This window comes from Pangasianodon hypophthalmus, chromosome 4, assembly GCF_027358585.1.
Source record: "Pangasianodon hypophthalmus isolate fPanHyp1 chromosome 4, fPanHyp1.pri, whole genome shotgun sequence".
In the NCBI taxonomy this organism is placed as follows: domain Eukaryota; kingdom Metazoa; phylum Chordata; class Actinopteri; order Siluriformes; family Pangasiidae; genus Pangasianodon; species Pangasianodon hypophthalmus.
In genome coordinates, this window is record NC_069713.1 from 26025722 (window position 1) to 26037743 (window position 12022).

At 38.1% G+C, this 12022-nt stretch overlaps 1 protein-coding gene across 6 annotated transcripts in view; it reads left to right on the forward strand.

Moving 5' to 3' along the window:
• The window catches only part of astn1 (astrotactin 1), a 281516-nt gene that overhangs the window by 94416 nt on the left and 175078 nt on the right, over positions 1-12022 (forward strand). For all 6 annotated transcript variants that reach the window (XM_053233344.1, XM_053233343.1, XM_053233345.1 and 3 more), the window contains 2 exons: positions 1922-2068; positions 5322-5489. In XM_053233344.1, the coding sequence (XP_053089319.1) occupies positions 1922-2068; positions 5322-5489 (315 nt within the window). The remainder of the gene's footprint in view (positions 1-1921; positions 2069-5321; positions 5490-12022) is intronic.

Sequence of the window (12022 nt, forward strand, 5' to 3'; positions counted from 1 at the left end):
TTTTCAGTGCTTTGTTTAGCAAACTAAATTATGGTAAAAACAAAACATAACAAAAAGGTGTGCACACACACTGCTGTTGTGTGACTGCTTTCTGTCAAGGTCAGCTCTCTTGCAGGGTAAACAGCAACACACAGACTATAAATACATAACCACACGCAGGTGTAACCACTTGCTCATTACTGCTAGGCTCTGTGGCAACTCCTCCCATTCACGGCTGCCACTTGACCACGCCCCTGCCACGCAGTCATTTTAAACACTCCCACTACTACTCTTATCTCGAAATCATACAAAGGAAGCTAGCTATGCAGCCAAAAATGCTTCCACAAGATCTGTAATGCTAATCCAGGTAGATCCCACTTTCTGTGTTTTATCAATTTGTCTGTATCTGCATCAGCAGATATGTACATGAGAAATATTGGATATCGGTTCAAAATCGCCACACACACATGCATCGCTGTGCACATTGTGCGTTACTCAGAACCCTCAGCTCATCGTTTGAGTGGATGCCAATGTCTGAGCTGAGCAACTTGCATGTAGACTTTAGACTTTAGATTGCTGATCGCCAGTGGTCTAATTGGGCAATAAGGGAAGATAAAACTTGACGGTGAGCTGCCACTGTGAAGGCAGACAACAGCCAATCATGCTGTCCTTTGTTTGAGTCACCATCCAATTACCAACTTAACCATTCCTGGGTGTAAATAAAGCACAGCAGTTATAGTCTTTTCATCTCTAATTGAACTTAACCCGATAACACACATGGCAGTTTGTTTTGCATTTGTTCACAGTTTGCCTTGCCATGCTTGAACCACTAATTTGCTCCCTGTGATGTGTTGATTTTGATAGACGTGTTTGCATGTACTATGTTTATACTCACGAGGTGACGAGGTGTGTCATGTCACCTTTGATGTGATATGGAGTAAACTATAATTATTACGGTCAATTTTCTTTTGAAGCACTAGAAGTCACTTTTTCCCCCTTGTATGTGAGACTTTTTGGTTTTTGGTAATATTAAAGGCACTCACTCAACTTACTAGGTATGGAATAATGAATATGTAAAGTGTCAGTGCTCTCTACCTCTTAAATTCTCAATGCCAAATGATGTAATTCTGGACTCTTCATTAATTCTTCATCAAACTCGATGTGAGTTTGGGTTTATTTTTTGGGTATATTATTTTATTAAGTGCATCAAAAATGGTTTGTGTTTAAGGGAATTTACCCAGGGCCATTTCTTTGGAGTTTATTGTATTTATGAATGTGCATTGTATTTTATGACCAGTATGGAGACTGTGACTATGCTGCAGCTTTGAAAACAAAGAGAGAGCAGAGAGAGTCAGGCTAAAGCCTTTTTAAATCTCACTGTGGCTGTCTGCGTGATTACTCTGCTGGAACTGGGGATCAGATCAGCCAGCTGCACATCACTCTGCCCATAGCTATGCTTTTATTTATGTGGGGCTTTATTATTTTTTTTCATCACCTTCTTTTGTTGTATGCTTGTGTATTTTTTATGTGCCATTTGTTTGTGAATACTTTAGCACTCCCCATTGATTTGATTGCAGTGCACCAATCCAGTATGTCTGCATATGAAAGCAAAAGTGAATAATAAAAAAAGGCAAATCTGTAGCCTTCATTTTGTTTTTTTTGAATTTGCCTTCCTTCCCAGTACACAGAGTGCTATCCAAAAAAAAATACATAAAGCCTTATCTTTTCACCTTTTTTCGTCCGTGGCTGAGCTGTAGTTCGCAGTGCCGCTCGGCTGCCCCTTTTCATGCATCAGCGGCTCAGATGTAGAGTTGTTTGTAACTGCCCAGGGGTGCACTAAAAAACTGAACTTTCCTGGTTCAGAGCTTCTGTTTTTTTTATTCTTTTTGTTCTGTTCTCACATTCTCTCTCTCTCCCTCTCTGTCGCTTTCTCCCGCTCCAGGCTCCCCACGCAGTCCCATCAATAAGACTACCCTAACTTTGATCAGTGTGACGAGTTGTGTGATCGGCCTGGTGTACTCCTCTCACCTGTCATGTGGCCTGAATGTGCGTGTGGTTCTTCACGTACCTGAGCACCTCATTGCTGATGGTAACTGCATCACTTCTTCTGCTTTACTGGATTGTACTTGTTATCTTGGTGACACTGTGTACTGTGTATATTCTCCACTTTATTTAGTACTGTACACAGAGCTTTTATTACTGTCTTGTATATTTTAGTGTGGATAAGATTCTCCTGTGTCTATGTTCTCTTAGAACCAGCATGAAGTTGTTCGATAGAGAACAATGCATATGCTTATATTTAGAGATGGCGTGATACCGCTTTTTCATTTCCAGTACCAATACTGATGACAAAACCTTGAGTATCAGCTGATATTGATAAGTGTCTTTTATATGTAAATATTTACAGTTCCAAAAAAAATCTTTTGCTATCCAATTCCATTATTAATTTTAAAATGTTTTCTTTTTTCTCTGGTAACCTGTCTGCCATTTTTTGCTGGTATTGGCCTGATACCAATCCCAGGTATCAGATTGGTAGCATCTATTTATTTAGTAATGCAACTTAATATCATGTGATCCCATATTTTCCATATGCAACAGTATAACTATATAAAATAACTCCTCATCTGGGCTTAAACAGCAGTGAGGTTCAGTTATAAGCCCATGAAATGTCCTCGACAACAGATAACGGTTGGTCATCCAAGGCAATGAATTCTATTATTTTATTTTAGTTACACTCTTCGCTTTGACACTGTCATTTGTGATTCCTTTTTTTTTATCTTTTCAAAACCTGTGGTTAGGTGTGCTAGTAGGGACTTTCCTTTCTACTTCTGTGTTGCTATATTCTACATATTTCTAGTGGAGTATCAAACCCATAGTGGAGACGTCCTCGGGCGTTGTACCCCCTCTTGATATTTGGCAGTGATTGCAAATTGCTTGTCAAATGTTCCTCGTTGAAACTGTGAAATGTTTCCACTGTTCATCTGCTACTGCTCAAACTGTTTGAATGCTAGAGAGTAGAGAAAACAAACATGATTACAATTATTTGTAAAGTGTTAGATTTGTTTTGTAGGTTTTTTTTTTTAACTTTTTTTTTTTTTTTTTTGGATGAAAATCGAAAGTAACATTTTTGCCAATTTTTGTCTGAAAATTGCGTGGCCGAAATTTTAGTGCATCCCTAGGTATTCATTTTAAAGCATATTATTCCATTACTGTTGTGACAGTACTATGTAACTACAGTGAAGCAAATTATAGTTAATATTCATGAGAACTTGATGTGTCTTGATGTGTCTGCCCTTTTAGAATGTCCACATTGTTATACACATGGTTATACACTATCACATTGCCGTCTGTACAGTTTTTAGCCTGTGAAACATAGCACCTCAGAAGTACTAAAAGTGTTACAACGTTATTTCGTATGTGAGTTGACGTGACACCACTCTGTAATCTACAAGTGCGAAATGTCATACTGTCTATGAGCGTCTCTTCTGATGGTCCAGCAGCTGTGCCGAGAAAGCAGCAAAGCATATTCAGGTCAGGTCACGTAGACTTACACACAGAGTTTTGAACAACAATAAACCCTTCCAGCTCTTTTCCCCCAAGGACTCTTTGTATGGGTTTTGAACCTCGATTGTGCTTGTGCGCTGGATGTGTTTGTTAATGAATTTTAATGTGACACCTGCAGTTTAAAAGTACAAGCCATTTTTTTTCTTCCATTCTCTTCTCTGCCCTTGGTCTTTCCTTGCTGCTTTTCTCCTCCCTATTTCAAACCGGACAGCTGCACCTTCAGAGATGTCGTGCACAACCTTTTAAAAAGGCAGAAGAATCTGCTGCTATATGAATATATGAAATTATATGTTATGTTTAGGTGGCTATCTAGAGTAGATGAACATCTGTAAGAAATAATGTACCATTCACCTTTTGAGTCATTAAATTCAGGCCATTTTAATAGGGCTGTAAATGTCTTTGGAATATTGTATGGTAACACTTAATGTCAAGTAAAAAGATAAAAACTTGGGATTTTGTGGAAGAACAGTATGTGAGCTCCAGTTATGGCCATTGGCTTCAGTCGCCTCAAAAATTTTCTGCAGTCATGAATGTGTATTTTCAGTCTTTGGGCAATCTGGAAAGTTATAGATTTTTGAATGCTTAAAAAATACTGATAAATTCCAGTCTTTTTACAGTCAGTATAATATTCTAAAAATGTTGATCTTAACAAAAGATTGTGGATGTCTGACCATCACACCCATATGTACTTTTTAAACATTTCATTCCAGATTTAGTTCCTCTTTGTCGTGATAATAACCTCCACTCTTCTGGGAAGCCTGTCCACTAGATTTTGGAGTGTGGCTGTGGGGATTTGTTCATTCAGCCACAAGATCATTAGTGAGGTCAGGCATTGATGCCAGGTGAGGAGGCCTGGACCACACCAGTCAGCGTTCCAGTTCATCTCAAAGGTGTTCATTGGTGTTGAGGTCAGGACTCTGTGCAGGCCATCTAAGTTTTTCCCCTCCAACCTTTGGCAAACCATGTCTTCATGGACCTCAACTTTGTGCACAGGGGCATTGCCGGAACAGGTTTGGGCCTCTTAGTTCCAGTGAAATTGTAATGTTCCAGCAAAAAGAAAACGTTCTAGACAGTTGTGTGCTTCCAACTTTGTGGCAACAGATTGGGGAAGACCCAAATAGGGGTGTGATGATCAGATGTCCAGTGAGGCACAGGTTAAAAATGAATATTAAGAGGATGTGATATAGTGCAATGTCGCATAATGCAGCAGTTATAAATGTTCAGGAAATTGCAGTGGAGTGCACTGACATAGACCTTTGAAAAGTTATAGACCTGTTTATTAGACAGAAGTGCACCACTAGGTTATTATATTTTAGATGATCATACCCAGAGCACAGTACTTGTATACTTGTATAACTACTTTACTGATAATGCATAAATATTATTTCATTAACTGTTTGAAAATGTGACCTGCCATCCAGCATCGCACAGAGTATAAATATACGTTGTACTTAAATTTATTTCAGTAAGATTTAAATATTCTATTAAAAATCTGTGAAAATGGTTTCGAACTCTGGATTTTCACATTCTGGGTATAGTGTACATCCATTAACACTAATATTATGATTCTGCATGTGTAACCCAACTCTTCAGTTATTCCTTTTGATTTATGTTATACTACAGTGAAGCTAATACCAAAGGTATGCTGTTATCAAAGGTATGCTGTTATGTACTCCTGGGTCTCTTGATGGATTAGGAGCTTAAAATATGATTTCTCTACTGATATGTACAATAGCGTGTGTTCATCTTCACTGTACAGGGTGTGTTTCTCTCTGCAGGTTCCAGGTTTGTCCTGTTACAGGGTAGTCAGCTGGATGCCTCTGACTGGCTCAACCCTGCTCAGGTGCTGCTCTACTATCAGCAGAATGCCAGCGGGCCATGGCTTAGTGAGCTGTGTGGTCGTCGCCTTGTAGATCCCTGTGAACACCAGTGTGATCCTGACACAGGTACACACACACACACACACACACACACACCGCTTCATCTATCATGAACACCAGTGGCTTGCCTCTGAACATAGTCAGTCATTGTCTTTTTTTAGCTTTCCAAGACATACAAAGTATTACAAAAAAGTCAGTGTTATTGCCTCAGAAGACGCATATCATGGCCTGTGCTTTATTCATGTTTGATGTTTCGTTGAGGCAAAAAAAAAAGTTGCCCAGTTTATGAAGTGTGTAAAATAATTACATTTTTTATTATTACTTTCAAGGGAAAGTGAGGCTGTTTATAGCTGCTATAACGTAAGTTTTAACAGGAACTAACATGCTTCCTCGATATTCCACAACATTATATGTAACTAGTGTCAGGGTTAGGGTTCTACACCCCATTCTCTTTTATTACTTAAAATGTGGGCTACAGAAAATGAAATGTTCAGTTTCATCACTGAATAATTTCATAATTTCCTAGAACCACCTAACATTTAGGGGGAAATTCCGTTTCTACTGTTTCCTTTTCATTTGTTCCTTTTTTGCATTGCATTTATTATATAGTCCATTGAACAAGCATAATTTGCCCCATTTGTTGAAAATGCATTTTTCATAATTAGTCATAGAAACCTCTCAACAGGTTCTGACTGTAAATGCTTAATCAGCAAAGAGCTGAGCTGAGCAATACTCACATTATTGGATCTAATCAGTGTCCTTTGGCAGCACCAGTTATGAGCTCTATCCCTTAAGGAAAGGAGATAAAGGAGAGATGTGCTAATTTAGTTTAAATTGTCACGTACAGTATTAGGGAGTGAATTCTAAATTAAGAGATTTTATATCCTGCATCTCAGAAATGTAGAATTTGTATCAGTCTCAAAGGTACCACCAACATTTAAATGAAAATCAGGTCAGGAAATCATTTTGCTTTCATAAACCAAATATTTATGCTTCTAGGAACCACAAAGACAAATTTGTTTGTGTTAATTGTATATTTTAATGCACAACCCCACTGCAGCTGAATGGAAGTGAAATGTTTTCCTGCCTCCATTATAGGATTTTAATGAATGCTTATTTGTTTTTGTTTTTTTTTCAGTAGAGTCATACTTATTTTAGTTCATATGTTTGTTTATTTTAATGACCAAAACTGTTGACAAACTTTCAAGCACATCCAAACAATTGCTAATAGATTTGTTTTAGCGACACATCTCCAGTAATCCTCATCCAAGTTAAACTGTTGTACCTCTGGAAAAAAGAAAAAAAATTCTCTCATGTTCGCATCCCTAATTCAGAACAGCTACAGTCTCCAGCGAACTTTGAATGGTGAATTCGCCAAGCCTAAATGAATCACAAGTTAGACCAGTGGGAGCTCAGCCTTGGTTTTCTAGTAAATGAAATTTAACACATGAGGCCTTGGCGCTGCTTCGCTTCAGTAATTGCATTGTGCTTTCTGTATGCCACATTCTTAATGAAAGCCTTGGTAAGAGCCAGGCCACAGGATCAGAGGGTGGATATGTGTAATGGAGGAGGTGGAAGCTGTACGACAGCCTCAATCAAACCAGTGGGAGAAGATACTGATGAAAACATGGATGGAAAGCGACAGTATCTGAGGTTTCTAAGCACATTAGAGAGAGAGGGAGTGTGCGACAGATGCAGACGTTTATTGAACAGGAACACAGCACGTTGTGCACACAGCTACCTGATCCGTGCACTATAGTTTCATTAATTTGATTGATTTATGGAGCTCTTCGAGGTCAGGGAGAGGAAGGGAATTTACGTGGATTTAGGACCTAAAACTTTAAATCATTAACAGGTAATAGAACACAACCAGCCTTTTCCACACAAATCCAATAGTTGTGATAGCTTTCTGGCAAGTGCAAGTTTAAATACTGCACAGAAGTCAGTGTTATTTTATTTAAGACCATTGCCTTAGAACTCCTACTTATTCTGATCAAAAAGCATTTTGTGGTTTGTTTTTTTATGTTTAAAGTCAATATTTCATTGACCTGTGTATGTTGTGCAGTGTTGTGTCAGGCAAATAATTTGGCGATTCACTGTAGGCAACAGACACAAACATTCAGTGTCAGAGTCCAGAAAGCTTGAGCAAATAACCTCGCATTTTAAAATGCTGAAATGGAGAGGCTCCATTAGATCACAGATGCCATTTTTCTAGAAAAGCAAAATGAAGGGACGAGATCTTCAAAAGAAAATGGCCTAGGCTTTTCTCACATTTTATTTTTTGTCTCACTAGAAATCTCCGAGGAGTTCTGTACTTTATGTATTATAAAATAGGCACTGGATAGCTGACATTATATGAGTTTATAGCGGTTTCTGTGGCAAATTTGAAATAAATTGTCAAGCAAATGATGAAACAATCAAAACATTATGATTATCTGTGAGGGAGGGAGCAATGCAGTCATGTAGCTGCATGCTCACTGTTTTTCAGACTACAGTTTTCACTGTATGTTTTACTTTCTTTAGTTCCTTTTCTGGCATGAGCACATTTGTGAATATAAATGCAGCTAAATGAAACTGGAGACGAATGGCCTCTGTTAACAACATGTCAAAGAAACGCATTCATAGCCTCCTTCATGAGCCTCTGGAAGGAGAAAATGAAACTAAATGTGAGTTATTATTTTTCAGAATTTTTTATCACATGTAGGCACTTCACAGATCTATAAAGAATGTGTGCCGGTTTAAACTGAAGGTGTGAGAACAGGATAAGGTTATATCTCACTCAGCAGTCAGGATGTCTCCTTGTGTAGGCTGGATCTTACCACGTGGTTGTTGGATTTCAGGCTTTAAATATTTATAGGATATATTTGCATTCTGCTTTGTAGCTTTCTTAAACTCAGTTAAGAGCTTTTCTTTAAGGTTATTTTCAGCATGATTTAGAACCTGTCCATTAAGACCTACAGTCTGGAGTCCAGTCAGGCACATTGGAAATGATCATCTACCCATTAACGTTTAATCACAGAACCCAGTGTTTCCCATTAATGACCTAGACTGTGGAGGCCTGCCACAGTCTCATAATGAGCTGAAAATATTTTTACACTTCTCATAACGACATAAAAGATCTCTGTTTTGCTCCGCTGCTTCGACAAAGTATCTCTCACTCCAAGTCAGTCAGACCCTCCCCCCCCCGGTCAGTCACACCGCTCCCCTCCCCTGCATCCGAGACACCAAGGCATTTTGAGGACACAACATCGTTTGAGGTAAGCAACATTAACCTCTCCTATAATGCTCTCCCTCTGTATAGATACCGGGATAGATGATTAGGACTCACAGACAGATGATTCGCTACAGATCCATCAGTCATATTGCGTGTTCATAACTCCCACCTTCCTCATGACGAATATCCCATGTAAACTTCTGCATTCTGTCTGCGTACATAGTTAATGGATAGAAACGTTTCTACAGATGATACATGAAGCCAATAAACGTATGATTACGATGATATATGGTTTGTATGTGATTTTCATGAGATTTGGGATATTTTTTTAAGAATAAAGGATACTTATATGAGAAATGCTAAGCAGGTGTAGCATTTAGCCTAATATACAATGCTACAAATAATATATTTCTACTTTATTATATGATCAAAATCCCCATTAGATTGCAATTGGAAGTTATTACAAACACTCTTTGGCATTTTAAAGTGAGTTTTGAGTCATTTGTAGCTTGATGCTAATTGTAGCTATTAATAACATTCTGAGTAATTCTGAGTCTTGAACAGTAAATTTTCCAGTGTCAGCTTTCTAAAGATACCTTGGTTATGTGCATAGTCAGAAGGACTCATGAGCAGCAACCTTTTTATTTTGCAGTTGCACTTGTCATTCCAGTGTCAAACATCAACTGTGAGAGAGACTTTTCCACAGTGAATAGAGTAAGGACAGAGGGCATGGCAGCATGATTGAAGTTGCCGAGATGTGTGGCAAACATGTACTTACACGATGAACTGCATATTCTTCTTAATTAAAAGAAGAGTACAAAGAGTGTGCTCCAAATGCACCTTTTATTTTCATTTATTTGGCTAATTGTAGTTACCTTCATTTTCAGGTCAAATCAGACATTCATAACAGGCTGCAAGGAGAGCACCTGGCTGCCTGCCTGAGGGTCTCCATCAGTGGGCCGAGCCCAGAGGAATTCAACTACAAAAGGGCATTAGAACTGTTATTCTCAAAGCCCAGGAAAATTAAATGTCCAAATTCAGGGTGCAAAGTTTGCCAATACGGATTAGGGAGAGTTGATCAATACCATGTCCGTCCACCTCATCCAGTATATTTTTTAATTTTCTAAAAAATAAACCAAAGTTCAACACAGGTAACCACTTTTGCTTCATTTTTTTGATGGCTCAAATGTGTACTCTAGTCGATTTTGTGTCTTGGCCATTTGTGAACCATGTTAAACTCATTTACCATGCTTTGGGGGTGTGACTTTTTTGCAATGTCATGACCATGCATATCTATACAACAAATGCATTTATAAATTTTTTTGTTTTTAAATTACTAATAGAGCACAAAATTGTTTACAATAGCACAAAGTTCTTCATAGATCTAGCCTCTTAATTCTGCCCTCAAAGTGTACCAGATTGATGCATTTAACTTTAAAATGTACAAAATATTGAAAATTTCAAAATTTTGACACAAAACATACCATACTTTAGATGTCCACACACTTTAACTGGTGAAGAATGCTTTGCATAGAAGCATGTGCAAAGTCAAATCTGTGGGCATGACCACCACAGACTTTTTTTTTAATCTGAGTCATTTTTAGATCTTTATTTTTGAATGGTAACAATGACAAGTTTATACAGTTTTTTAATACCATTTTTTCTCGATCATCTATGTGTGTATCCGCGTCATCAACTAATACAAAGATGTGTTATTTTGCATTTGATTTTAAGTCAACATGACGACCACTAAAGGAAACCAGTAAAGGATCATCATGAGGCTGAAAATCTATGAAAACAACCTGAGAAACGTATTCACTACATTAAGTGTAAAAGTGAATTAGATTAGTACATTCAGACTTGCCAACATCCACGGATTAGTTGTAACATTTACAGCTTTGCTACCACTTTCTACGGTCATATGGGAGAGAGACGAAAATTATGCTTTTCTACTTTTTCAGCTAAAGCAATGGTGAAACTGAACACATAAAATTTGTCTGCCGGAATAACCAGTTCACTGAAAGGGAAAAGGACTTGGATCATGAAAGATGCATGTGCTTCTTTTGATTTGCACTGACTTGATCTTGGTGAACTCAAGAACCGCAGTCTTGTGAGCCAATAGAAAACCAGAACGTGAAACTGTGGTCTCTTTGGATGGTGCACATCCGAAAGAAAAAGAATACCTGACAGATTAAATAGCATGGTAAAAATCTAGTGTGCCAATGGACTAACACCATCAGAACTAAAAAAAAAGCATGAAACTTGACAGTATTACGTGATCAGTTAGTCAACTTTCTACCAAAGAAATTCTGGCTGGATATGAGTGGGAGAAATTGAAATCGGTGAACTGTATGCAAAAACATGCGATGTGCTTTTTTGTCTTGTGTGTCCCCATTTAATATTTTATAGTAAAGTAGGCTACACTTTTAATTTAAATAAATAAATTTTAGATTTTAATTTTTTTAATTTTAATTGTGGACACCTGACTATCACGCCCATATGTATATGTATTCTTCTCCAAGCTATTGCCACAAAGTTGGAAGCACACAGTTGTCAAGAATGAGGCCCAAACATGTTCCAGCATGACAATGCCTCTGTGCAAAAAGCAAGGTCCATGAAGACATGGTTTGCTATGGTTGGTGTGGAAGAACTTGAGTGGCCTGCACAGATCCCTGATTTCAAACCCACTGAAGACCTTTGGGACGAACTGGAACGCTGACTGCACCCCAAGGGTCCTCACTCAACATCAGTGCCTGACCTCACTAATGCTCTTGTGGCTGAATGAGTAGAAATTCCCACAGCCACACTCCAAAATCTAATGGAAAGCCTTCCCAGAAGAGTGGAAGTTATTATAACAGCAAAAGGGAATCTAAATATGAAATGAATGATGGTCAGGTGTCCACAAACTTTTTACCATATAATGTGTACAAGAAATATCATACTACTGACCATACAGTTATACAAAAATAATCCATGCTGGGTGATGTGAAACAGTCATTCCTTCACCAGCATCTCCCTCTCTGTCTCTCTCTATCTCTCTCTCTCTCTCAAACAACACTGAGAAACTGGAAATTGTAAACTTGTTTGTTTTGAAGACTTTACAGTGCTGGGAAACTTTACAAACCACCATAACTCTTACAAAGCCCTGACACTGGACTACTTCCATAAATGTTTCCTAGTCTCTTTTTAAATCTGCTTATTATTAGTCTTTGATTATGTGGAGTGTCTGCCATGCAAGACTGTGTGTATGAGCAACTGCCATAGAAACAACAACGTATTAAAACCAGCGCGTTAATATTAATGTATCGTTCATATTACAGCTGGAACTACTGTCCAACCCGTGTAGTTATACAAAAATAATGCTCACTTCTGAAAAATCAAATTT